Below are 27,703 nucleotides of genomic sequence, written 5' to 3' on the forward strand. Positions count from 1 at the left end.
CACGTTTAAGGGAGGTTATACTCGCACTGGATGCAGTGCAACAAAGCTTCATTAGATTAACCCCCTGGGGTGAGGGGGCTGTCCTATGACGAGAGGACGAGTAGCTTGGGCCTATGGAGTTTAAACGAATGAGAGGCAATCTCACTGAAACATGCAGGATACCGAAGGGGTTTGATAGGGTAGTCGCTGAGAGATTGTTTCCGCTGGTCGGGGAGCCTAAAACACAGGGGGGCACAGCCTCAGGATAAGGGGGCCGATCATTTAGAGCTGAGGTGAGGAGAAATTTCTTCACTCACAGGGTTGTAAATCTTTGGAACTCTCTACCCCAGAGGGTTGTAGATGCTCCATCGTTCAATATATTTAAGGCCGAGAGAGATTTTTGGTTTCACGGGGAATTAAGGGATATAGAGAACAGGCAGGAAAGTGGAGTTAAAGTCAAAGATCAGCCATGACAGTATTGAATGGCAGACCATGCTCGATGGGCCCTACAGTCTACTCTGCTGCTATCTCATGTGTTCTTGTGGTCACACCACCCTGAATGCCTTCATCGCTGCTGGCTCAAGGTTTGTGGGTGTACCATCACCATCAGCACAGCTGCAGCTCAAGAAGATGGCCAATCTCTCTTGGTAGGATTGGCGATGGGCAGTCAGCAGTTGGGCCTCAACGATGACACTCACTTCCCAGGGACCGGTCGGAAAAGGTAAACTACACGTGCACATCCTTCTGGGAGCCCTGGGGGAAGTAGCTCCTTAAAGTGATGCTCGCTCCTTCACAAGAGAGCAACAAAGCTAAGTGGTTTCAGCTCTGCAAGTTTGCAATCACTTCAATATTAAACTTTCAAAATTACACTTGACAACCATTGCAGAATATCATCTGCAGAAGGTTCAATAATAAACAATCTTAATTAAAAAAAAAAGATTTGCATTTATGAAACATCAGCTTTATGATGAAATTCTCCCAAAGCACTTCAAACACTATAGTTTGGCTGTCATGACAATAAACACAGCAACCATTTTGTACTAAAAATATCACGAGATAAATGAGTGGTTAATTTATTTTCTTTTAGTGGTGTTGAGTGAGGAGGAATGCTGGCCAGAAATATCAGGAGAACTCTTGCTTTACATCGTATTGGCAAGTTTTCAACATGTATTAGAGCAGGCAGACAGCACCTCTGTTCAATGTCTCATCCAACAATGCAGCACTCCCTCAGCAATGCACTGGACTGTTGGCCCAGACTACCTAGCAGGGGGAATCCAACCCACATCTCATGTGACTCTGTGGGTAACGCTCTTGAGCCGTGCTTGAAGATTGTGGGTTCAAGTCCCACTCCAGAGACTCGAGCACAAAATGTAGGTTGACACTCCCAGTGCGGTACTGAGGGAGTGCTGAACTGTTTCAGGTGCCATCTTTTGAATGGGACAATAGACTTGAGGCTCCTCCTGGCATCTAAGCAGAAGTAAAAGATCCAGTGGCGCTATTTGGAAGAAGGGCAAGAGAGTTCTCCCTGGTAGCCTTGGCAATATTCACCCCTCACTAAACTCGCTATCACTAAAACTGGTCATGATCACATGGCTGGGAGCTTGCTGTGCACAAACTGACCGCTGGATTTACGGACAACAGCAGTGACTGCCCTTCAAAAAATACTTCATGGGTTGTGAAGCGCTTCAGGATGTGAAAGGCGTTATATAAATAAGTTTTTCTTTTTCGGCTTTTTATCGGCTCAGGATCCAGAGAGTTAATGGCCAAGCAAAGCTGGCACACTTTGAAGTAAAAACTAGACCAAGCGTTGCTACCCAGAAGGGCTACAGTTTTCTTAGGCAGTTTTCACAAGAGCCAAGACAAGGAATTTTTTGATGACAGTGGGAAACTTGTGCCTCTTCCCAGTAACAGTAAAACAAACACTGGAGCCCATAGCCAGTTAAGCCAAAAACAATGTTGCTGGTTGGGTTTTGCTGCGAGGAACAGGCTGAAACTTCTTTTTAATTTCCCTCTTGTTCTTTTGACTTCATATGTAACCTCCGAACACCCACTCAAAAGTCGACGTCTGAGTCCAGGCTCTGGCACTGCAGTACAGATCGCTATCTCACTGGCAGCAGACCCCAAAAAAAAACGGGAAGCTGAGCAAAACATCTCCATAAAAGCAAGCGCTCTGGGTAACGTCAAATCTACTTCATTAAAACAGAGGCACTGTCACTGGATGTTTCCAAGTGAAACAGCAAAAGACTGGGCATAGAAAGGATTGTCCCACTCGCCAAAGCAAGGCCCTCACTGCCTGGGAGGGGGTTGCTTTTTTCTGCATCAAGTTCAGATTTTCTAGCGTTCACTCCGACCCTCTGACGTTTTTTTATGTTGCTCCAACTCTGCCCCCTTTGACCGCCCCTAATTGTCAGCGCTCTACCAATGACAGCCACGTCTCCAGCTGCCTGGGCCCAAAAGCTCTGGAATCCCCTCCCTGACCCGCTCTACCTCTCTCTGTCCACCTTTAAGGTGCTCCTTCAAACCTACCTCTTTGACCAAGCGTTTGATCGCCTACCTTCATCTCTCCTTACGTGGCTCAATTATGGGTTAATAACCACCTTGGGGCGTTTTGCTATATTACAATGCTGCTGTTGTTAAGAGTGCAGAATACATCGCTCTCTGCCCTTGGTGAGCCTTGATCACAGCCCTAGTGAATAAGGAAGAAAGGGCAACACCATGGTGAACGGACACGGGTGAAAGGCGGCGAATGGAGAGGCTTTGACGGGGAACCAACGGCACAGACAGGAAGAGGAAGTTTGGGTGGTTTTTAAACAGCGGGGAGGCTGCTGGCAGGGCAGAGGGAAGAGTGCAAAGAACAGCTGAGTGTGAGAGCACTGTGGACGCAGAAGGAGGGGGGAGAAATCCTGCGTTAGAGAAGCAAAGAGTGCGGCTGGTTACACGAGACAGCAGGAAACCAATGAAATCAGAGCGGCACGAGACCACAGGGGAGTCTACAATTAGACTGAGGTTTTTGATAGCGCCAGGAGGCTTGGAAATTGAGTACGGAAACCGAAGAGGGAGGACAGGAATTCCCGAGATTTTGGGTGAGCTGAGGCTTGTCAAAAGCGGGGGCGGGAGAAGGACAACCAGAAGAGTGTTGGAAAAGACATGAGGTAATGAAGGTGGCAGGACTAGTGTTTCAGCAGCAGAAAGAGGCAGGTATCAACAGCGATTCAGAACTGGAGAAATTGGTGTTGGTACCAGAGTAAAAAAGCACTCTTAACGCAACAGTGAATTCCAAAACCAGCCTTGTGGCCTCTATGCAGTTAAGATAATCTCGTGCAATTATTACCTAGCTCTGGGTGGCTTGACCTTAAGACTAAGGATTTGTTTCGGTTTCTCTTATTTGTTATTGGGACGTGAACGAAACTGGCAAGTGCATATGTATTGCCCATCCTCAAATAACTAAATCACTTCAGAAAGTATTAGCAGTTCACCCACTTTAGTACTGGCCAGAGTCACATGTAGGCTGGGTAGGTGACAGTAAGGGTTACCGCCTTGAAGGACATTATCGGAGCAGTTAGATTTTCACCAAAATCTGGCAGCTCTGCTGGTCATTTCTTTTCTGACGCTTGCTGCAATTTATAGAAGGGCAGAGTGAGAAAAACTGCGGGTGCGAAAGAGGCTGGAATAAGAGGAGCGCAGAGATCTCAGAGGGTTGCAGGGCTGAAGAAGATTGCTGACACCGAGAGGGGTTTGAAGGCCATTGTAAATAGGAAGACCACCACTCAGCGGGGAGACTTCCATCCCATCAGTCTCATTCGGACCTAAATCCAAATCCTGGAGGCCAAAGGCAAATTTCACATCCATGCTTGCGCAACAGATATGTTTGAGGACAGTGGGCCATTGAAGCAAGTAGAGCTATACCAAAAAGGTACTTAACTCTTGTCCTGCTATCATCACATTCTGCTTTCTTACCTTAATACCACTATCAACACCTCCTTTAGCCCTTACCACTCCCCATTAACACCCCCTTCGTCCTTTTGTTCACGACATCTTGGTCAATCTCTCCTTTGCCCCCACCTATTGCCGGCCTTCTATCCAGCTTCACCTGCTCCACCACCCCCCACCCTCTTAGAAAGTATAAACTTAATCACATTTTTACTTCTCTTTAGCTCTGAAGAAGGGGAGTCACACGGACTCGAAACGTTAACTCTTTTTCTATCTCCACAGATGCTGCCAGGCCTGCTGAGCTTTTTCCAGCACCTTCTGTTTTTGTTTCAGATTTCCAGCATCCGCAGTGTTTTGCTTTTAACCCAATGAGGGCAAGTTCACTTGACCAAGTGTGGAGAACCATTTATCCCTCAGAAACCAGGACTGAGCCGTGGACCACAGGTCTATTCTGAACCCGTGACAGTCATGAACCTGCTTAGTCGAATGAACTGAAACATTTCAACACCCTCGATTGAGGGGTATCTCTGTCGGCGGGTGAAGATCTCCGCACCAAATCCCGGGCTGGAGTTGGCCTTTGAGATGAATGGCTCACGGGACATGTAATTTTAATTTAAGGTGTATCTTAAGGCCAGAAAGAAGCTGAATGAACAATTACCTGAGATCCTTGAGGTCCTGCAGGTCCAGGCAGCAGCATTCCCTTCAAAGAAAACAGAAAGAAAATCATGTACATGTTTCAATTCAACGTTACTTACTGTTTAACAATTTCCCTGCTGCTGGTTGGAGCGGTGACGATTTATGAATATTGTTATAGTTTTATAATGGGACGGAGAAAAGGTCTGCTGAGGGAGAAGGCAGAATACAACACCCAGGTAAAGCTGAACTGTATAAATGTCTGAAACATCCTTGGTCAATGGCGATCTCCAATGGTTTTGGCAGCAGCCACATTGGTATCGATCATACTGCGCCGCCCAACAACGTGATCAGTCTTCAAAGAGAGAGTACACATCTGGAAGTGAGCGTAACATTTGTGAAGGCCCTAACATGCACGACTGACATTTTCTCTTCTGCTATTGTAGTGGGTTAACTCGATGGGTTAAAGTCTGTGTTAGATCAGCCAAATGAATGAATATCGCAAGCCATCTTTCAGTTATGTTTCTTTCCAATAACAGAAAAAATGAAATAGATTATCCAAGTTGGCTGCAGTTCCCTTTTGCAGTTTGGTATCTAAACTGGGGTGATCAAGGTGCCCTCATTTATTACACTCCAAGCAGATAATTTGCAAGTGTCTGGGGAAGGGTCAGAATTCTTAAAAGAGGCTTTCTTTCTTCTCAGTGAGTAAAGGAACCACCCTGTGCAGAAAGGAGTCATATTGAGCCAGCTTCAGTTCCCCACTCATGCTGCTTCCTTGGATTGCAACTGACGTTAGACCATGAATGGGTAAGAGAAAGAGGTCAGTCAAATCTCACGCTCCTGATCACAATCCAGTGACTCTTATCAAGACTGTCCACATGCAGACAAAGTGAGGCTAGGATAGGGCATGGGTGTGATGCCTTATATGGTGGAATAGGCAACTAATGCTCATCATCTTGGTTCTCACAAGGAGAGGGGAAAAACGGGCAAGGTACCACAGGATAATTAACAGTTCTGGGATTGTGCATAAGGAAGAGTTACTGGAGTAGGAGGGGCTAAGACTCCTATGTTAGCGGTTTCAACATCTTAAGGTGAAGAGAAATAGGTGATGGGTATTAATGGTCTTTGAGCACGTATAAATAGGGGATAGCTGGGACACTGGGTTGGTGGGAGAAGAGCGATGAGGCTGAACAAGTCAATAAACTCTCAGTAAAGAAAAGCTCCTGTGTCTTGGTTTCGTATTCACCAACCAGCTTGGATCCTGTTAACGAGTGCAAGAGGGGCCTGGCAAATATCGGGGATTCAGAGGGGGCAGCGTGGACTCAGGCACTGAGCTTTCCATACTCACAGGCTCAAAGATCGCGGGCTCTCCCTTCTCTCCTTTGTCACCCTTCAGGTTCTCCATCTAAAAGTAGCACAAAGCACCAGAATGAGGGCCAGTGAACACAACCATTCACAGTAAAAATAACATTTTCCAAACGTGCCACGTTTACAGCAAGTCGCATTCACACGCCACAGTAAAAAGGCCTGACGTGTTTCCTATTAATATTATGTTAATTTTATTTTTAAAGGAGGGGTATTGATTAATCAAGTATCTTGAGCACATATAAAGAGGGACTGTTGGGACACTGGGCTGATATAGAAGGCAGAGATCTATAATACTTGCATTCTGTGAATAAACCGAGCATCAAGAAAAGGATTTGTGTCCAGATTCATTCTTCATCATCTGAATGGAGATTTGATGGAGGTATTCAAAATCATGAGGGGTCAGGGCAGAGTAGACAGGGGGAAAAATGTTCCTGCTTATGAAAGGGTCAAGAATGAGGGGGCACAGGTTTAAAGTAATCGGAGAAAAAAAGCGACCCAAGGAAAAACTTTTTCATTCAGCGAGTGGTTAGGGTCTGGGAACCTCTGCCTGGGAGTGTGGTGGAGGGGTGGAAAGATAAGTGGTTTCAGAAGAAATGTTCCAGACTGTGAGGCCACTGGAGGAGGAGGATTTAGAGTGAAGACAAGATACTCGAGGATGAAGTCCAGGAAGAAATCTTCATTCAATGGAATATGCTTCTATTGAGAAGTCTCAGTACAATGGTGTAATTCACATAAAAGGAAAATAACTGTGCTGCGAATTCAGGACAAGGATAAACCTCTCTAAATACAGTTGTCAACTTTCCAGGATTGAACGATTAATCCCCAGGGCACTGCTGAGAGCAATACCTGGGAAACAAATCACACAGATATTAAAAACTGTCATTTTAAAACAATTCTAAACACTTTTATATGAGCCTTGGACATGACTGAGAGGGAGGGGGCTGGAAACCTGCCAGGCAGGAATCATCCAATCAGGTGACAAAAGAGTCTATTCGGTTTCTAATTGGTCATGGGAAATCAGGACGCTGTGAGGATTGATGTGTTGTGTCACCAATGGCAAGGTGGAGGGTGGGGCTGGGTGAGGTAGTCAGGGAGGCTCTGTGTAATTTGTGTATAAAATTATGAAGGGCATAGATAGGGGAGACAGGAAGGAACTTTTCCCCTTGGTGGAGGGATCAATAACCAGGGGGCATAGGTTTAAGGAAAGGGGCAGGAGGCTTAGAGGGGATGTGAGGAAGATCTTTTTCACCCAGAGGGTGGTGGGAATCTGGAACTCACTGCCTGAAAGGGTGGTAGAGGCAGAAACCCTCATAACATTTAAGAAGTATTTGGATGTGCACTTGCGATGCCAGGGCATACAAGGCTATGGGCCTAGTGCTGGAAAATGGGATTGGAATAGTTAGGTACTTGTTTGACTGGCGTAGACTCGATGGGCCGAAGGGCCAATTTCTGTGGTGTCGACCTCTATGACGCTATGATTCTAGACTGGAGGCCAGCTTTAAGTACTGCTACTAATGCATGTTCTAGCATCTTCCTGCTAACAGTTTAATTGTAGTATATCTAAATGCAAACGAGATTTGAAATAAATAGCTTGAATGAAGGACGTGGAAGTCAATCTTACCCTCGTATCCTGTGTCTCAGACTCGCCTCGCTCAGCTGGCCCAAATCTCTGATTCCATTGGTCCTCATTGTCTCGATCGAAGTAATCATAGAAATTTGCATCATACTCTCGGATTTCATACTCGTTTGTGAAGGGACCTTCTGATTCTTCGATGAGCTCCTCTTGCATGGTCTGCAAAGACAGCAAAGAAGTTCCTGAAGTGACCACACTTCCGGCCTTAAATTACTTTCACAAAGATGGGTTCAATGACCCTTCAGCCTATCTGAACTCATCTTTGTCAAATGCCCGGCTTTCCTCCACCTCCCCCATCACTCTGCCACAAAGATATCGGGAGGTTTATTTCCTTCCTTTAGCTGTTTTGTCAATACTTCCAGTCTTCTGGCTTCAATCAATTCTCCCATTGTTTAGCACGCTTCAGACACATTCACACTAAACTCCCTATTTTAAAGCACCGATTCACTCATTTATTGCAATGGATTAACAGCACAGACAGCAATTTAACATAAAGGCCAAACCCCTAGTGAGATAAAATTGCACCAGGGGAATAAGTGCTTTCTCTCGAGTCTTTAAACGGGTAAAATCTGTTTGTGTTGAGAGTAAATTCCTCTTTAAAAAGTGACCAGGATGAAATGGCACATTTTCTGGTACATCTACCAGAGGTATTAAAAGCCTCAAGCATAAGAAATCACCCACTGCAACCAGACACCAATGCTCACTGCAAATTCCTGAAAAGGGAACGTTCCTGATAAGGGAATAATATTCCACAGAGAAGTGATGATTCATGTAACAGGAATGGACTGTACAGAGGATCGGATCTGGGTCTGGCTCTGAACCATTTGCTAATGCATCCTGCAAATGCAATTAAACTTCTAACTAAACTGGTCCCCTGAACACAAACTGGAATGTTTTCAGAGCCTTGCTCAACGTATGACATTTGACAGGAAACGGGGTTCAAATCTTGATTTCAGAAAGAACCTGCATTTAATTGAATAATTCCACCAAAGAGCTGGCACAGGTACAATGGGATGAATGGCCTCGGGTTTTTTTTGATGTAACAGCCTATCATTCTATACTATACTATAAAGTGTTTGACAGCCAACAAACTGCTTTCTTGATGTTCAGTCGCTGGCATTCAGACAAACCTGGCCCCCCAACTTGCACACAGGAAGATCCCACATGTCACACATGAGATGAGTGGCCAGTCTATCTTTTCTCTGCTGGTAGAGGCAAGGAAGGCCAAAAATCCCTGGCTAAGGAAAAGTGAGAAGACAATCTACCAGGAAACAAAGGAGTGTCCTTACATCCCACATTACTCAACAATAGAGAAATTCCAGAGGCCAAAAGCATTGCAAAATAATAGGAGCCACTTAACCATTAGTGGAAGCCAATTTGCCAAGCTGGACAAATAGCTACAGTCAGCCAGCAGTGAACTGGCTGACCCAGCTTTTCCCAGGTGAAACACGTTTGATCTTTCCAGTAAGCCTGAGGTCAGTACCAGGGGAGATCAGCCTCAGATCATTAATCCCCTTATCCAAGGCCCATCGACTGAGAGCTTAACACAGAGAGAGGCCGGTGCTGTGAATTCTCCATCAGGATGGGACCCCATGTCACCAGTCATCAGTGGGTAGGACTCAGACCGGGACATATGACACTTGTGTTTCAATGATGTGCCTCAACGCCATTTTACACAGAGTTCCCTCTGTGCACTTCCCCTTCTGTAGCCACGCGGTTAAAATAAAACACACAATGTAGGAGGAGAGGGGTGGCCAAGAAGCAATGGTTCCAGGAAGAATGACATTTCAACATTATTACAACATGCCTTGTACAGTGGGGGGAGAGAGGTGGTGGGGAAGGAGCACGAGAATGATTTTGGAGTTATTACTGGAATGCTCTTTGAAGGAGCCAGCACAGACTCAATGGGCTGAGCGGCCTCCTTCTGTGCTGTACTATTCCACGATTCTAACAAAAGTACAACTTGTATCGAGCACGGCACCCGAATGTTAATCACTCTGGAAGCTTTGATCACTGGCCATGTTTTCACTCTCAACTGAACTTCATTTCGTGCACGAGGCACAAGTGACCTTACAGTCTATGAAGCTTAAAGGCCGCCATGTTCCTTGGCTCTGGAGGCACCAATAAATACCCTACAGCAACGGGGATTACCTCATGATTCGTTACGTTGTCTGCTACAGCTTCCGCATTCACCGAGGCATTGTAGATGGCGGACTCCAAATCCGTGTAATAGTCTGCACCAAGGAAATAATCATAAGCATTCTCTACTTCTTCTGGTGTAGTCAGCTCCTTATCCTAGATGAAAAAGCAAGGGTATGAGGCGTCAGCAAATCAGAGGAACCTGTCCACAACGGCCAACTCTGGTTGTGACTTCAGGTGATCCGAATAGGATGGTGGTCACCTGCCAGACCTGACTAGATACCTCACTGATCTATCGACAATGGTAACACGTCAGAGTCTCAATGCAATTTGCCACGCGACAGGACATCATATTCTGGATCCACAGGAGTAGGAACACCTCAGACGGCAGTCAAGTACCCGGCCTTAGGAGGAAAGAAATTTGGGAAGCATTTGATGGGCTGCTTTTTTCCCCCCCAGACAGTTGCAGGACTATAATGCTTATTTGCAGCAATTGTCAAGTTACCTGCTTATTGACTGGAACATGGCCCATGGTGCATTGACCCAAATATTCTAAACAAAGGGTGCTTCAATCAGTTTTAATTCCATTTTAAAATATATTTTTTTCTTTTCTGTTGCAAGGCACAGTGAGGTTCGGTGTTGCTCACGCCTTCTTTTTCCTCTCTCTTCACCATACACAGTCCTCCCAAACCTGGTAGTGATTAGGCCTGTTCCTAAGGCTCTGGTCAACATTGCGTCTTGAGCCAGACTCTGAAAGAATGATCCAGTGAATCCTGGAGTCAATTCAAGCTCTCCAGTTTCTCCTACCTCCCTGCGGGTTTTGGGTTTAACCCCCTACCTGAAGGAGTCTCGATGACCGGTGCAACATTTGAAGGGGGCAGGCTATTGGGAAGGCTGAGGACAGTCCTGTAGGCCCCACCTGGTCTAGCTAGTCCCCTCCAGACTTCTAAAACAATGAGCTGCCCATCCACGTTTGTTCGTACCTAGTCACATACCTTCAAACGAAATCAAGTCAATAATTCAAAGATAAAAACAAACCTCAGGAGATTAAAAATAAGCTTGTGGCACAGCTCAAAATGAGACTCCAAACAATGCGTGATGTTAAAGTCTAGCAACTCAATTGCAAAAAGCTGGATTATTGCTTTCAGTTACTGCTGTGAAGCACACATTCCAATTATCAGCAATTTCTCAGTGACGCATTAATTCATTTGCGACAAATAAACTCTTCAAGCCCCATTCAGATTGCATCAAAATCACTGGGAGGGTGGGAGGGGAAGGGGGGAGGGTGAGAGGGGAAGGGGGGAGGGTGGGAGGGAGGGGCGAGTTACCATAATCTTGCCAAGTACTTCCCAGGGAATCCCTTCACGGGATAAGATTGCTACCAGGAGGCTATAGTATGAAATCTGAACCGCATTTTCTGATGCTGTTGGATCTCTGTTCCTTTGTATCCACCATTTTACTCCCAACAACTTCAGTATCCTAAACATTACCACCCACCGTAACCCCCCTCCCCCGCCGCCCCCCTGGCCAAACAATATGCCTTTTCTTAGAAAGTCTGGAGCTCTTGCGCTCGAAAAGCTGTCGAGCCAATCGAAAAATTCAAGATGAACATCGATAGATGTTTGTTGGATCAGGTGATTAAGTGAATGGAAGGTGGTTAGAGGGCGTTAAAACAAAGATCAATCACGGTTTCATCGAATGGTGGAGCAGGCTCGAGGGGCTGAATGGCCTCTCCTGTTCCTAAGTTCCTTTCGGTATCTGGCACATTCATTGAGACGTTTAGGATGGGGGGGGGGTCCCAGTGAGTGTCTCAATATTGCAGAGAACGATTTTGGGGGGCGGGGAGAGACATGGAACTTAACACTTGTCATTCAGGCTTGGGTTGGGCTTAGATTACAAACCTTTCAGGTAACATAAGTGTCTGGGCCTCAAACAATCAGGAGCCAAGCCCGTCTCATGGAAGTTCTTAGGTGATTAAAAATTTAAGAATTTAAAATTTAGAGAATCTAGAAGGTTTGTATGATCCAAACAGACGATTTGGACAAGCATCAGACTCTTTGGAAAAAAAAGCACCATGGAGGTCATTGGTCAGAAGCCATTGGCTGACAATTTTCAGTTCTGGTTTCTGATTAACGTTAATAAATTAAATACCACACTAACAAACCGATGGCTAGCAAACTGTCAACGGCACAAGTTCAAATGCGATTTTTTTTTCCTTCCACCCACCTCCCTTCCTTCACCAAACTCACATCCTGTGAAGCGACTGGTAAATAGTGGCAAGGACATCAATGGTGGGGATGTAATGTGAACAGGGCTTTGTAGAGTTTAGTAAGCCTGTGTTAAGTCTGTGTTAGCGGAATCATACGCGTCAGTCATCAAAGCTCCTCCCACATCGCCCTAAGAAGGAGCTCGATTGGTTTTTTTCTGGGATTTTTTGGTTTTTTGTCTAACCTGTTCCCCAACCCCAAATGTTTCTATCTTTTGCCGGGCAGCCCGATCTTTCTTCTTCTTTCTGCGGTTTTTTTTCGATTTCTTTGATCTGCCCTTGCCCTTCTTTTTAGACCGCTTGCGACCCTTCCTCCTTTTTTTGTGGCGGGGCCGAGTGGTTGTCGTCTGTAAAAAGCAGCGAGAAAGAGAAACTAAAGCAGAGGAGACGTACAAAGAGAGAGAGAGAGAGGGGAGGAGGAGATGGGAGTGGGAGTTGGGTGGGAGGGAACAAAATAGCTGACAAGACCAGATCTTTCATTGTGCGACGGGGTGGGGTGGGGGGATGTCAGCCTCCATTGTACACTGGGAAAAACTCAGCAGGTCTGGCAGCATCGGCGGAGAAGAAAAGAGTTGACGTTTCGAGTCCTCATGACCCTGAAGGGTCATGAGGACTCGAAACGTCAACTCTTTTCTCCGCCGAGGTCATGAGGACTCGAAACGTCAACTCTTTTCTTCTCCGCCGAGGTCATGAGGACTCGAAACGTCAACTCCTTTCTTCTCCGCCGATGCTGCCAGACCTGCTGAGTTTTTCCAGGTCATTCCATTTCTGTTTTGGATTTCCAGCATCCACAGTAGTTTTTTTTGTTTTTATCCGTCGTACACTGGCTTGGAGGTCGCCATGCCCGGAGGTTTGCACTTGCGGTTAAAAATCGGTGGGGGTAAAGAGGTGGTTTGTCCTCAAGAATTAAAGATTAACCCCCCTAGAGTTGCTGAGAGCAAACCAAAGGGAAAATCAGAAGCGTCATGAGTATTTTCACCTCCAAGTTTCAAAAATATTGAGGGATTGAGTGGGGGTTGGTGGTGGATTCGGGAGCTGCTTTTGAACAGGCCAGATGTTTGCAGATGGGAGGCCATGCAAATGAAACCTCAAGGAATACATCCAACCAAAAGCTGGAAGTCCTATTTCTAAGGGAATAATTTGCCTGACAGACACAACACAGTACAGCAAGAGAAGGACGTACAGTCTACTCAGATACGCACCGGGATTATCAAGACAAAGAACGAGAATACATTACCCAGGCACGTGCCCTGCATCCACAAAACACCTTTGCAAAAAGTAGACAGCAACAAACAAATAAACAAACAAACATCATCAAATTACTAGCCAGACCCTTTGACATGACTAGTGGGGCAGTGAGGGTTCAATCCCACTTATGTCTTGCCAATCAGCTGCTGAGGTCCATGGAAAAACTAGCTTGGTCAAAGACTTGGGTTTTAAGGAGCATCTTGGGAGTGGGGGTGGGGACAGAGATTTAAAGGAGGAAATTCCGGAGTTGAGGATATGGCATCAATAGAGGGGAGCAAAGGAAAGTGGGGATTCGACCAAAGGGGCAGGTTTTAAGGAGCGTCTTAAAGGAAAAAAGAGAGGGGAAGAGGTGTTTTGGGAGGAAGCTTGGAGTCCAGGCAGCTGATGGCACAGTCACCAATGGGTGGGGCAGTTAAAAAATCGGGAATGTGCAAGAGGTCGGAACTGGAGGAGGGTAGAGATCTCGGAGGGTTACAGGGCTGAAGAAGGTTAGAGATCGGGAGGAGTGAGGCCAGGGAGGGATTGGACGTACAAGCATTTAAATCCGAAGCGTTGTCGGACCAGGTGACAACCCAGGACAGTGGGAAGAGGAGGAAATGGGCGAGTGGAGCCTGATATGAACCAGAACGTGCACCGCAGGCGTTGCCAATGAGCCGAAGTTTATGGAGGGCGAGAGGTGGACGGTCGGCCCCAAGAGTTTTGGATAAGTTCAGTGGTGGTTCCCCCCCGTTGATAAGGAGAGGGGCTGGAGGGAGGTCATGCACTATTTCCCAGCAGGAAAAGGGAGGGTTGTCACGGGGAGCGAAGTAGCCCAAATAGGATGAGCACGGAGTGGTCCACTGACAGAAACGATGAAAAAGCAAGAGAAAAGATCAGAGTGAAGATGGTTGACAAATGATCGAGTGAAAAGGAAAGATGACCCAGATTGGGATGAGTTTCCCCTTTGGCCTGCGCCATATCTCTACGTTGTGGTTATGTTGGCTTATTGAGGCTTCACATTTATGTGTCACCCTGTGAACAAAAAGCACGTCACACACAGAATAAAACAATTCAACCCAAGTCCGGAATAAACGGGCAAGTTTCCCTTCGGGCCTGGTGCTTGGCGGGTTCCGGAAATCGAACCCCTCTCCCGATCACTGCAAGCTGGCAAACGGGTTGGCATGGCTCACCAGGAAACACCAGCTTTCCAGGGAACTGCTGTCGTAAGTTGAAAGCATTCACTCACTGACTCTAACCTCACAGGAGTCTGTGATGTGGCTATGATGGGCCTACCCACAGCAGGCCTCATGTTGAGATTGGGGCCGGGCCCTGATGATGCCATTGACGTCCAGTCTGTGTTAAGAAAAGGCCCGTCTGATTTCTGGAGGGTGTCCCCAACACCTTGCCTGCTAAAGTGACCTAGTTATTACCCTGCAGGATCAGGGTGGGTTAAGATGGCCCGGGCACTTTAACTGCCCCACCATCGGTCAGTTCCCCTAACTTACAGCGAGGATCTAACCAGCTACCTGACTGATGTGCTGATGAAGGGAACACCTCAATTTAGTTTATTAAAACTCTGAGCATTGAAGTGACGCGGTGTTGCTTCACACACATACTGTCGTTGTTAAGAAACAGGATCTAAAGTCAGAGTCCATCTTGGTAACAGGGTGAAGAGCAGCGAGACACTCCTGGAGTCGGCGGTCTCACTCTGGGCCGTCTCTGGATTTACACTCTAACGTAAACACTGACATGACACAAAATCAGCCAGTCAGGAACGCTGAACTCGTGGAGTATGAAGATGGCAATGTACCAGACCAACGAGACTGTTCCAGTCCTTTGGTTACTGAAGCGATGGCGCTTGAAGGAAGGAAGCGTCTATAAACCCTGGAACAATAGTCATTACACTACACAGCAGACACACCTGAATCCATGGGCGTGCAGCGCTGCCAAGTGTCTGGAAGTTGAGCTATTCCAGACTTGCAGGATAGAGCCATTGAGTCTTTATGGCACAGATGGAGCCCATGCAGCCCATCGAGGCTCTCTGCAGTCCATCCCATTTCCCTGTTCTATCCCTCTAACACTGTAACTTTATTTCCCTCAAAGTGGCCAGCCAATTTCCTTTGGGAATCACTGATTCCACCCACCCTCGGAGACAGCGAGTTCCAGGTCATTATCGCTCGCTGCGTGAAAGGGTTCTTTCTCACATCCCTCCCACATCATTTGGCCTGGAGTGTCCAGGAATTGAACAGGGACCTCCAGGACACAGCTGCAAAAAAAAATAAATAAAATCACCAGAAACAGATCCAACCAGGATTGGCGATCCCTCGGATATCCACGCTGGTGACAAACAGTAGCAGAATTCCAACGGTGTGAAACAGCTTTGTTAAAAAAATATATATATATCACACAGAACGTGGGAAATCCAAGTCCTTTGCAGGTCAGGGCTTCAACATCACTCACCTTCCAACAGAGAAATACTCAAAGAAAAATTCTCATCACAAACATAAACAGCAACTTAATGACGAGCACTGGACCAGCACCCAAGCCTTCCTCGAGACCTGTTTTCCAATTTAAAAAAAGGTTAAAAATGGCACTCCTGCTTCTCCTCCCTCACATACCACATCGTGGAGGGAGGTAGAGAGAGTATAAACCAGCAAGCCACTAAGTTGACAATTTACACAGCCTTTTTCCTCAGGTGTCAAAGGTCAAACTCGTCAATTGGCGTGCAGGCGAGAGATTGGCGGTTTTCCCAACACATTCTTGTTTATTTAACTTTCAATGATGTGCTAAGTGCCACCTCCCTAATTTATTGGGAGCTCCAGACGGGTCATTATCACTGACACACAACTTGGGCAGTACTCCAAGCAGAGAGCTTATTGCCATAGGGGTGGGGCGTTCGGGCTTTGGGGGACGAGGAGAACCAAGCACTCGCTGAAGGAGAGCCTTCGGATTGGCAGCAAGCGGAGGGAACAGCAAGGTCACGCACGGGAGATGATCCCTTGACGTGTGGCTTTCTAATTGAGAGCCAACAGTTTTCACGTTTGGAAATGGTGGAACTTCTCTTGAATTCCACTGGGTTGCACTTATTTCCCTCGACTTACATCAAACGTCTGCCAAAGAGCAGAGCAGTGTGGTTATACCGTCAACACTGCAAAGCCAGGCCATGGACGCAGTGTTTCCTGTGGAAGGTCACCTTTTCCCCCAGGTTTGGACAGGGTGGAAGAATTAGCCCAAAGGGCACCGCAAGTGGCGGAATAAACACGGAGAGCACCCACCTCTTCCTCATAGACAGGTTCCGGAAACTTCATGGGGTAGGGTAGGAGGCTGTCGCAGTCGGGGATGTAGTTCTCGCAGTAGCTGTAGGCTGCTTTCGGGTCCGACGACATCAGCAGCTGCTGGATATCACCCTGGGGAGGTAGAGGGGTGGGGGGGGGGGGGTGGGGGGAAGCAGAACAAGCAAGGTCACGACAGAGGCCAAAGGTCACGGTGTCACAAAACAAAACACAGTACTAATGCTCTGCATGTCTCAGCCACTGTGGCCAATGCTAATCTCCAGGTCACTTATAGATCAATAGGGAGTGGCCAGAACGTTTCAGCTTTTATTCAGAAACTATTCTAGGTAAAGCAGGTTCCTTTGATGAATTGTGACCTTTACCAGAATGTTGGCCACAGCCACACAGTTCTCCGGCTTGTCGTGTTATGATACTGATATAATACCTTGGGCTCATGTACTGTACAAGGCACCAATCGCTCATAACGGGTTTGGTAAACATGTTTTGGATTTGTTTATTTAGACGAGGCACCTGAGAATAGATAAACATTGGTATAAAGCATGAAGGCATCAGAGCTGTGTGTGTGTGCTCTGCTCAAAGCAAAAGTGAAACCAAGACTGGATCACATGACACATTTCCCTTTTAGTGATGTCATGCTGATATCCCTTAAATACGTATTCCAACACTAACTCTCCATTATACACTATCCAACACCTTCATCCTCATGTTGCTCTCAAAGCACTTGGCCCTTTGTCCTACTCTTAACTCCTTCACTCAAACTTCAACACAAACGGGAATCCTGGTCAATCTTCTCCACCTCGTAATAGCAGTGTTTGAAAATCCAGGCTCAGCATCATCCGTCTCACTCCTCGTATATCTACCTCCCTTCCTCCCCCGTTCTTTCTAATTCCATGGCATTCTGTACTATGGGAAATGGTCCATTGTTTTCCCCATGTAAAATCTGATTCTGTGATTAGAATGTAACATACCTCTCAGCAATGACTGACATGATTTGTCTGGCATGATTTACCATGTCAGGGCCCATAGCGTTTACAGGGAACCTCCTGTTTATTGAGGTAATAAACATGTACCGAGGTTCCCAGCATCACAGATGTCAGTCTTCAGCCAATTTGATTCATTCCATGTGATACCAAGAAGTGGCTGAAGGCACTGGATACTGCAAAGGCTATGGGCCCTGACAATATTCCAGCAATAGTACTGAAGACTTGTGCTCCAGAACTTGCTGCGCTCCTAGCCAAGCTGTTCCAGTCCAGCAACAACACTGGCATCTACCCGGCTATGTGGAAAATTGCCCAGGTATGTCCTGTACACAAGAAGGAGGACAAATCCAACCCGGCCAATTATTGCCCCATCAGTCTATTCTCAATCAGTAATAAAGTAATGGAAGGGGTCATCAACAGTGCTATCAAGCAACACTTGCTTAGCAATAACCTGCTCACTGATGCTCAGTTAGGGTTCTGCCCGGGCCACTCAGCTCCTGATCTCATTACAGCCTTGGTCCAAACATGGACAAAAGAGTTGAGCTCCTGAGGTGAGGTGAGAGTGACTGTCCTTGACATCAAGACGGCATCTGACCAAGTGTGGCATCAAGGAGCCCTAGCAAAACTGGAGTCAATGGGAATCAGGGGAAAACTCTCTGTTAGTTGGAGTCATACCTAGCACAAAGATGGTTGTGATTGTTGGAGGTCAGTCATCTCAGCTCCAGGACATCACTGCAGGAGTTCCTCAGGGTAGTGTCCTCGGCCCAACCATCTTCAGCTGCTTCATCAATGACAGAAGTGGGGATGTTCGCTGTTGATTGCACAATGTTCAGCACCATTCGCGACTCCTCAGATACTGAAGCAGTCTATGTCCAAATGCAGCAAGACCTGGACAACATCCAGGCTTGGGCTGACAAGTGGCAAGTAACATTCACACCACACAAGTGCCAGACAATGACCATTTTGAATAAAAGAGAATTTAACCATTGACCCTTGACATTCAATGGCATCACCATTGCTGAATCCCCCACTATCAACATCCTGGGGGGTTACCCACTGACCAAAAACTGAACTGGGCTAGCCTTATAAATACTGTGGATACAACAGCAGGTCAGACGCTGGGGATCCTGCAGCGAGTAACTCACCTCTTGACTCTCCAAAACCTGTCTATCATCTACAAGGTACAAGTCAGGAGTGTGATGGAATAGTCCCCACTTGCCTGGATGAATGCAGCTCCCACACCACTCAAGAAACTCGATACCATCCAGGACAAAGCAGCCCGCTTGATTGGCACCACATGCACAAACGTTCACTCCCCCCATCACCGACACACAATAGCAGTAGTCTGTACCATCTACAAGATGCACTGCAGGAATTCACCAAGCCTCCTTAGACAGCACTTGCCAAACCCACGATCACTACCATCTAGAAGGACAAGGGCAGCAGATAGATGGGAACACTCACCATCCTGACTTGGAAACATATCCCCGTTCCTTCATTGTCACTGAGTCACAATCCTGGAACTCCCTCCCTAACAGCACTGTGGGTGTACCTACACGACATGGACTGCAGCGGTTCAAGAAGGCAGTTCAAATGCTGACTAAAATCTTCAAATGCAGGATGCAAGCGCCTTAAAGGGGTTTGAATATAGACATGGGATGTTTGAAAACAGGAGCTGAGCTGAATTGCCAACATCCAATGAACGTTAATGCAGTACACAAGGGCATAGCTGTTTCTAACTTTAAGAGTTGTTGCCAGCTGCTTCCCAATGGGTAGCTCTCCTGTGTCTGAGTCAGAAGGCTGTGGGGGTTCAAGTTCCACTCTAGAGACTGGAGTACAAAATCTGGATTGACAGTCTAGTGCAGGGCTGAGGAGGTGCTGCATTGTCGCAAGAGTTGGATGAGACCCCAACCGGGACCCCATCTGCTCTCTCAGGGGTTGTAAAAGACCCACAGCACTATTCTGAAAGAAGGGCAGCCAAGCTCTCCCAGGTATCCCGGTCAACTCAAGTCATCTCATGTCCAAAACGGTCGACACCTTACCCCAAGGCTCTGCCCCCGTGCCCCTAAGCAAGGCAAAGGGCCTCTCCGTATCCACCCTGTCAAATCCTCTAAGAACCTTAAATGTTAATGGGAGGAATAAGTTAAAGAAGATTCTTGCTTCAGTGAACACATTCTACAGAACGGGGAAGCATGTTCCCAACATGGAAATTATGTTGTGCTATATCATATGGTGGCCACATGAGTGGATAAGTCATGTGCACGTCATTAAAAGTGGCAGGCACTTGAGGGAACAGTTAATAAAGCTTACAGTATCCTAGGCTTTATCAATAGGGGCATAGAGTACAAGAGCAGGGAGATTATACCACTAAGATAAAAGCAAAAAACTGCGGATGCTGGAAATCCAAAACAAAAATAATACCTGGAAAAACTCAGCAGGTCTGGCAGCATCTGCGGAGAGGAACACAGTTAACGTTTCGAGTCCGTATGACTCTTCAACAGTTCTGTTGAAGGCAGCTCACCACCACTTTCTCAAGGGCAATTAGGGGTGGGCAATAAATGCTGGCCCAGCCAGCGAAGATCACATCCCATGTAGAATAAGATACTTCCAAGAGTGAAGAAAATTCCCGAGCAGTATTAACATACGGAGTTACATTTTATTGTACATTTTCAGTCAGGAAATAAAAGCTTCAGTTTTTACATTGTACAGTCTCCACATATAACATGGAGAAGCAATTAAAGTCTGTAGGGATTCCCCCCTTCATGAATCATTCAATTCTCCTATGAAAAAAGAGCCATAGCATGTTTTCTGTGCTCATTCAACATTGACTGTTTACGCATCTGTTCCCACAAAGTTTATTTCACCTATCTCTACATTCCTCCCCCTCCACCCCACCACAGGCCAACCAAACTTTCCCCGCTTCAGGAATTGTCATCCCCTCCTGCCATTTGAAAGGGTCTTTGCAAAAAAAGGCTGCAGAAAGCCAGGGTAGTTCCCAGTCGAGATCACTTGTAGTCAGGAACCGGGAATAAAGTCCAGCTTTCTACCAGGGTTGCCAACTGTGATTAAATATATTCCTGGAGGTTTCGTCACGTGACTTGCCCCCACGCTCCAGCCATTACACATCCATCCTTGTGACACACTGCCTTCCTACGCCAATTGGAAAGCAAACAGACTCATTATCCAACTGCTTGATGCTTGACTGTCGGCCAAACAGCCTTTTCTTCTCCCATTTTCAATGTTTTTATATCTGGTCAAGAAAAATGTTCAACCTTTTTGAACGTCCCAATGATTTTTCTCCAGGGCTGCACAAAACAGCACCCTGGAGATTGATCTTCAACTCCTGGAAACTCCAGGCCAATCCCAGGAGGGGTTTTCAACCCTACTTTCAAAAAGGCAAAGGTAGGTTTCTTGAACTGGGGTGGCTTTCCCCTTTAAATTAACCCTTAGTCTGTCAGCGAAACCATCTAAATGACAGTCTTGCAAGCTTTGACAGTGACAGAATCAGGCGGCCATAACTGCAATGTAAACCTCACTGCAGTATCACTGTGCTATTAACCCTTTAGAACCACTTCAGGTCTTTCTCAAGTCTAAAAATAGGACAGCCAGGTTGATTGAAACATGGGATCCTGAGGGTCGAGGTGAAGAGGATGTTTCCTCTTGCGGGAGAGTCTAGAACCACAGGTCACTGTTTAAAATATAAGGGGTCGCCCATTTAGGGCAGAGATGGGAATTTTTTTTTCTCTTAGGGGGTCATGAGTCTTTGGAACTCTCTTCCTCAAAAGGAAGTGGAAGCAGAGTCTTTGAATACTTTTAAGGCAGAGCGAGATAGATTCTTGATAAGAAAGGTTGGGTTGGGGCAGGGGGGGTGGGGGGGCGGCGTGGTGAAAGGTTACCGGAGGGCTGGGTAAGGTGGGAATGTGGAGTTGAGGCCACAATCAGACCAGCCATCATCTTACTGAATGGCAGAGCAGTCTCGAAGGGCCAAGTGGCTTGCTCCTAATTCGTATGCTTGGTACTGTTTGACTATAATTTCCAATCGGCTCAACGACTAGTTCTCTGGCCTCTGAAGGGTGTGTGTTCAAGTCCCAAAGGCCAACACCGCAGCGCAGCACTGAGGGAGGGTGACACTGAAGAACCGGGAGGCCATTCAGCCCCTCAAACCTGCTTGCCATTCAATGACTACATGGCTGATATGCACCTTTGCCCCACATCCCCTAAGACCTTTGTCTAACAAGAATCTATTAATCTCGGATTTAAAATTAACAACCGCACCAATTGCCGTTTGCAAAGAGCATTGCAAAGTTCTAAGACCATAAATCATAGGAGCAGAAATTAGGCCAATCGGCCCATCGAGTCTGCTCCGCCATTCAATCATGGCTGATAAGTTTCTCAACCCCATTCTCCCGCCTTCTCCCCGTAACCTTTGATCCCCTTACCAATCAAGAACCCTATCTATCTCGGTCTTAAATACACTCAATGACCTGGCCTCCACAGCCTTCTGTGGCAATGAATTCCATAGATTCACCACTCTCTGGCTAAAGAAGTTTCTCCTCATCTCTGTTCTAAAAGGTCTTCCCTTTACTCTGAGGCTGTGCCCTCGGGTCCTAGTCTCTCCTAATACTGGAAACATCTTCCCCACGTCCACTCTATCCAGACCTTTCAGTATTCTGTAAGTTTCAATCAGATCCCCCCTCATCCTTCTAAACTCCATCGAGTATGGACCCAGAGTCCTCAAACGTTCCTCATATGATAAGCCTTTCATTCCTGGGATCCTTTGCGTGTGGAAGTATTTTCTAATCTCACTTCTGAAAGGTCTGATTCTAATTTTCTAGACCCTGCCCCTAAGTTCTAGACTCCCCAACCAGCGGAAATAGTTTCTCTCTCTCTCTCTCTCTCTCTGTACCCTACATGCTCCACTTAACATCTTGAAAATCTCGATTAAATCCAGGAGGTGCAGTCCCTTCGCTGGGAATCACAATTCCACAGCATTATTTGATTTGGGAAATGGGGAGCCCTCCCCATATCCTGGGCGACCAGCCAAAAATCTGAGCAACCTCTAGTGGGAACTTGTTGCGAACCAAATGTCTGCCTCATAACAGTGACGGCACTTGAAAATAATACATAGTGTGATGCTCTGCAATGTCCTGTGATCCCTGATGAGGTGCTTCACAAACAGACCCGATCCTATCGATTCAATCTCCCTCCCCATTCTGCGTCCATATTTATTTACACCTTACGATTTAATCTATCCTTTATTAATATTTTCCTTTAACGCAATAAATATTTTGCCTGCAGACCTCCCTGGCTTTCATCGCCTGCTCCCCTACCAACATCCCTGCTGAAGTCAGTCACTCAGCAAAGCCCTGGGGGCCAATCCTGGGTTCCACTCTTCACTGAGCTGAGTTGGCCTGGTTTGGAATGATTCTCGGACTAGGACATTCCAGCGCATTCCAACTGAGGAGTCAGGAACTAAAACTGCAGAAATGAAACAATCAGCGCGATACACAGTGAGGACAACAGGGAATAGTCTCCCTCACTTGAAGGTGTTAACTGACTCCACCACCACTGACCTTTAACCATTTGACAGAATTCCTATGTCTTATGTGTGCGTGTGCAATTCTGAGATTCATTGGTAAAGCACATAACTGGCCATATAGCTACCTGGAGAAATCGTTTAAATATATGTTCAGACCCGTGGAGTAGTGGAACTAGAGACAGACAGTGCACTCCTCCCGTAACAAGATGCACACAGAGGCACACACAAAGACAAACAGACAGAGAGAGACAGGCAGCCTAGCACAGAGACACACACACACACACACATACACAAAGACGAACAGTCACACACACACAAAACAACAGACACAAACGCATGTAAAGAAAACAGATACACACTCAGAGACACACACAAAGACAAACAGACAGAGAGAGACAGGCAGCCTAGCACAGAGACACACACACACACACAAAACAACAAACAGACACAAACACATGTAAAGAAAACAGATACACACTCAGAGACACACACTTGGACAAGCATACACAGAGACACACAGAGACACAAAAACACAGACACGCACACGGAGAGATGAGTACAGAGGCACAAAAAAGACAGATATACAGAGAAGTGCACACAGACAGAGACAGAAACACACAGACACGGACGGGGCTGAACAGGGATCTCCAGAATAATTCACTTTTCAAGTCGTCCCTTTATTTGGGTCAATCTTTACTGAAATACAAAAGCAAAAGAAAGCCCGGTGCAGGGAATCAGTCAGCTTCCATTCATCTCTGGGAACTGGGGCTCAATCCAATCTGATGGGTACATTAAGTCAGACTTCAACAGAATCAGGGAGCCTCTCTCAGGGGCTTGGCAAATCAGGACAGAGAGAGAGAGAAAAGAAAATCCTGAACCTTGATCTTTAAATTTCTGAGAAAAAATTAGGCCCATGGTCAAATATTTTCATTTGGAGTCACTGACTCGATTAGTGTCGAAAGATCATAACACAGAAAGCCCCTTTTGTTCCCTCACGGCCCACTCACGATCAAGTTACACTATTTATTGGAAGAGTCGAAGGCATTTCATGCTCTGAATTGTACAACTTTCCTCCACGCCACCCTCCATTCCAGCAACTACGAACACAAGGGGCATAGAAATTCCCTGTGATTGAGACTTCATTACCAGCGTTGCACCTGCGCTGCTCAATGTGGGAGCTCGGGTGTTCAAATATTTGCCGGAAAATTCCGATCTTTTCACCCTCTGCGTATCTAGGGGAGGGCAGGCCCAGCGGAGAGGAATTCCGCTTCCCGGGGAAAAAACAGGAGGCGTAAATAAAGTCCCAACTCTTGAAGGGCCGAGGGGGAGGGAGAGGGGACAGAGAGAGAGAGAGAGAGAGGGAGAGGGAACGGCTTTTGGCAGCTCCCGAAGGGTCAGTGAACAGACCAAAGCTGTCAGATAATCCTCATGAGCCAGTCCAGGCAACAGTAAGAGGCAATATTAAGGATTCAGGTTAGATTCCTTTCTCTGCTGCACTGGGAGGGACACAATGCAACATGTAGATGACGTTAAGCTCACTGGCAAGTAGCAGGAACGATGGGGGAAAGACGGTGGGACAGTGGTAATGTCACTGAACTGGCAATCCAGAGGCCCAGGCTGATGCTCTGGGGGCAGTCTCAGTAACTGTGACCACGAAACTATCACTGATGGTTGCAAAAGCCCATCTGGTTCACTAATGCCCCTTTAGGGAAGGAAATCTGCCGTCCTTACCCAGGTCTGTGGCCCCAGGCCCACAGCAATGTCGTTGACTCTCAACTGCCCCCTCTGCGATGACCGAGCAAGCCACTCAGCTCCAGGGGTAATTAGGGAAGGGGCAACAAATGCTGGCCTTGAAAGAATAAAAAGATATAAATCACAGATGAAAAATGGGGCTTCACACTGTCGCCCAGGAAGGCTGATTAAATAAGCAATCAACAGAATTGCACATGTTTAAAAAAGTTTTAAACCAATAAGAATGGGAGGTTGCAATTAGAAGGTGTTTATGTTTTAACCGGAGAGCTAATAGTTAAATCCACACAGCAGGAGACTCGATCGGCGATTTCTAATCTAGGGTGGTGGAAAGTCAGGGAGATGGGTGTGTGCACAATGAAAATTACATCAAGGGAGGTAGGTAATGAGAAAGAGAGAGGGATAGTTTCAGTAGCGATATAGGGAGCTACAGTTGCCAACTCAGGCTGGAAGTATTCCTGGAAGTTTTATCACTCAACCATCCACCCAAACAGTCTATTTACTCCCCAAACTTAAAATATTTTTATAATTGATAAACAAAAGCATTCAACAGAAATGAATTTTTTTTTTAAATTCGCTCTTACCACTATGGATTGGCAACACATACAACAGGGAAGAAGTGACAGGCTGAAAGATCCCCAGGCCCACTGATAGACAGAGAAAGAGGGAGAGATAGAAAGAGAGAGACACAGACAGACAGACAGAGAATCAGAGAGAGACACACAGGCGATCAAAGAGAGAGAGAGAGAGACAGACACACAGACGATCACAGGGAGAAACAAACAAAAGACGAGAAGAGACAATGTACTATCTCACCAGCTAAGATTTGAACACACACATGGGCCAGTTTGTGAAGTGTAGAGAGAGAGAGAGAGAGAATGCAAAGGAGACACATTAAAAAAAGAGAAAATAAATGAGAAAATTAAAGAAAAATAGATAACATCGAGATTGATTGATGTGCAGAGTGAGATGATCAATGCAACAGACAGAGAGCACGAGAGGGTGAGAGAACAGAGAGAGACACACACACACACACACACACACACACACACACGGGAGAAAAAGACACATTGTCCTTGAATTGGTGAAGAGGCTCTGGGTAAGTCATGGTGAACTGTACAGCATATTCCAAGTTAAGCTGTTCTCCTGCTAAGACCACACACATTCAGATCCTCCCTCAGCCACTTTCAGATTCAGCTGCACTCCATCGACAGGTTCCCTCCGTTGGAGTGAGTTATAGGCACGGAACAGATACTTGATGTGGATTGGAACACTGGCAGTCAGTCACAACAAATCCTGGCCTAGCATGACACGGCACGAAAGCAGAGAGAGAGAAGAGAGAGAGAGAGACACACACAGACAGGCAGGCAGGCAGAGACAGCAAGAGACACACAGATAGAGAGAGCGAGACAGAGAGAGAGAGAGACACAGACAGACAGACAGAGAAGCTTACAACCCACCTAGCTGGCACTACATTCCTACATCTAAGGGAATTCTAGCCCTTTTCTGCTCCCCGTGAGAAGGGGCTGGGGTAAGAGAGGTGGAATTTCTACCCAGTGATCCATGGTAGAATACGATTAGACTCAGCATGGATACTCACACAATCAATGAATTTGCCAACTCACAGTCTGAACTCATACTTAAACCAGCAAGAGCTTGGCTGAGGAACCAGAGTAGAGCATGGCCCAGTGTTTCATCCAGAGTCAGCCATTAAGGGGAGGGAAGGATGCATAGGGAGAACACAAAGTCACAGGCCTCCGTTTTGTACATTGCAACGTTCGCCATCCGGGGAAGACCTCCCCATTTTTCATAAGATAAAAACAAAATACTGCGGATGCTGGAAATCCAAAACAGAAATAGAAATACCTGGAAAAACTCAGCAGGTCTGGCAGCATCAGCAGAGAAGAGCACAGTTGACGTTTCGAGTCCTCATGACCCTTCAACAGAACTGACGTTCTGTTGAAGGGTCATGAGGACTCGAAACGTCAACTTGCTCTTCTCTGCCGATGCTGCCAGACCTGCTGAGTCTTCCCATTTTTCAGTTTGTCCGGTTAAAATCTCAACTGACACGCCAGTGCCAGTGGTTGAACCATCAGAGGTGCCATTTTTCAGATGAGGTATTAAACCGCAGCCGACGAGAAAGATCCCACGACGCTATTTCGAGAAAAGAGCAGGGGAGATTTCCCCGGACAAAACTCAAGGCTCAACCAGCATCTTTTCACAGGTTGTCTGGGCATTAGCATTTTGCTGTTTGTGGGATCTTGCTGTGCACAAATCCGCTGCCACCTTTTCGACATTACGACAGCGACTACAATTCAGAAAGTACTTTGTTGGTTGTAAAACGCTTTGCGACGTCCTGAGGGCTGAAGAGACGCTACGTGCACGCAAGTCTATCTTCTTATCGCTGGAAAAAAATACATTTTTTGCGGAAGCTTTTCATCTTGCACTCATCAGGACAATTCACCAGAATAACAAATATAAAGGGAACCACAATTTATACTAAACGAGAGGAGTGTGCTGCTTGGTTGGCAAGTAGACTGTGATTGGTTGGTAAGTGGACTCTACCAATCAACACTCACTTCTCATGAAGTATAAATCGTTGTTCCCTTTACATTTGGTATTCTTGCGAATTGACCTGATGACTACAAGATGAAAGCTTTGACAAGAAAATGTCTGTTTTTCAGCAATACTCAAGTTCTGTACTACCAAACGACTGTCTATCTTTATATTTATTGGTGAAATGCATGAGACGAGAGGATAAGGCAAGAGTCCTGAATCGCATGTTTGTAGATTCTTGATTGAAGAGGGAGTCCAAGGGTATAGGGAGTAGGAAGGAAAATAGAGTTGAGGCCACAGTCAGATCAGCCTTATTGAATGGCAGAACAGGCACAAGGGGCCGAATGGCCTTTTATAAAATTCATCCAAGGGATGTGTTCATCGCTGGCTAGGCCAGCATTTATTGCCCAT

At 46.4% G+C, this 27,703-nt stretch overlaps 1 protein-coding gene across 1 annotated transcript in view; it reads right to left on the bottom strand.

Moving 5' to 3' along the window:
* The window catches only part of LOC144668908 (uncharacterized), a 253,801-nt gene that overhangs the window by 150,306 nt on the left and 75,792 nt on the right, over positions 1 to 27,703 (bottom strand). The window contains exons 5-10 of the mRNA XM_078531379.1: positions 16,451 to 16,582; positions 12,134 to 12,295; positions 9,695 to 9,838; positions 7,532 to 7,702; positions 5,891 to 5,947; positions 4,568 to 4,609 (exon numbers count right to left, since the gene is read on the bottom strand). Of these exons, the coding sequence (XP_078387505.1) occupies positions 4,568 to 4,609; positions 5,891 to 5,947; positions 7,532 to 7,702; positions 9,695 to 9,838; positions 12,134 to 12,295; positions 16,451 to 16,582 (708 nt within the window). The remainder of the gene's footprint in view (positions 1 to 4,567; positions 4,610 to 5,890; positions 5,948 to 7,531; positions 7,703 to 9,694; positions 9,839 to 12,133; positions 12,296 to 16,450; positions 16,583 to 27,703) is intronic.

This window comes from Cetorhinus maximus, chromosome 28 (genome assembly GCF_964194155.1).
Source record: "Cetorhinus maximus chromosome 28, sCetMax3.hap1.1, whole genome shotgun sequence".
NCBI lineage: Eukaryota > Metazoa > Chordata > Chondrichthyes > Lamniformes > Cetorhinidae > Cetorhinus > Cetorhinus maximus.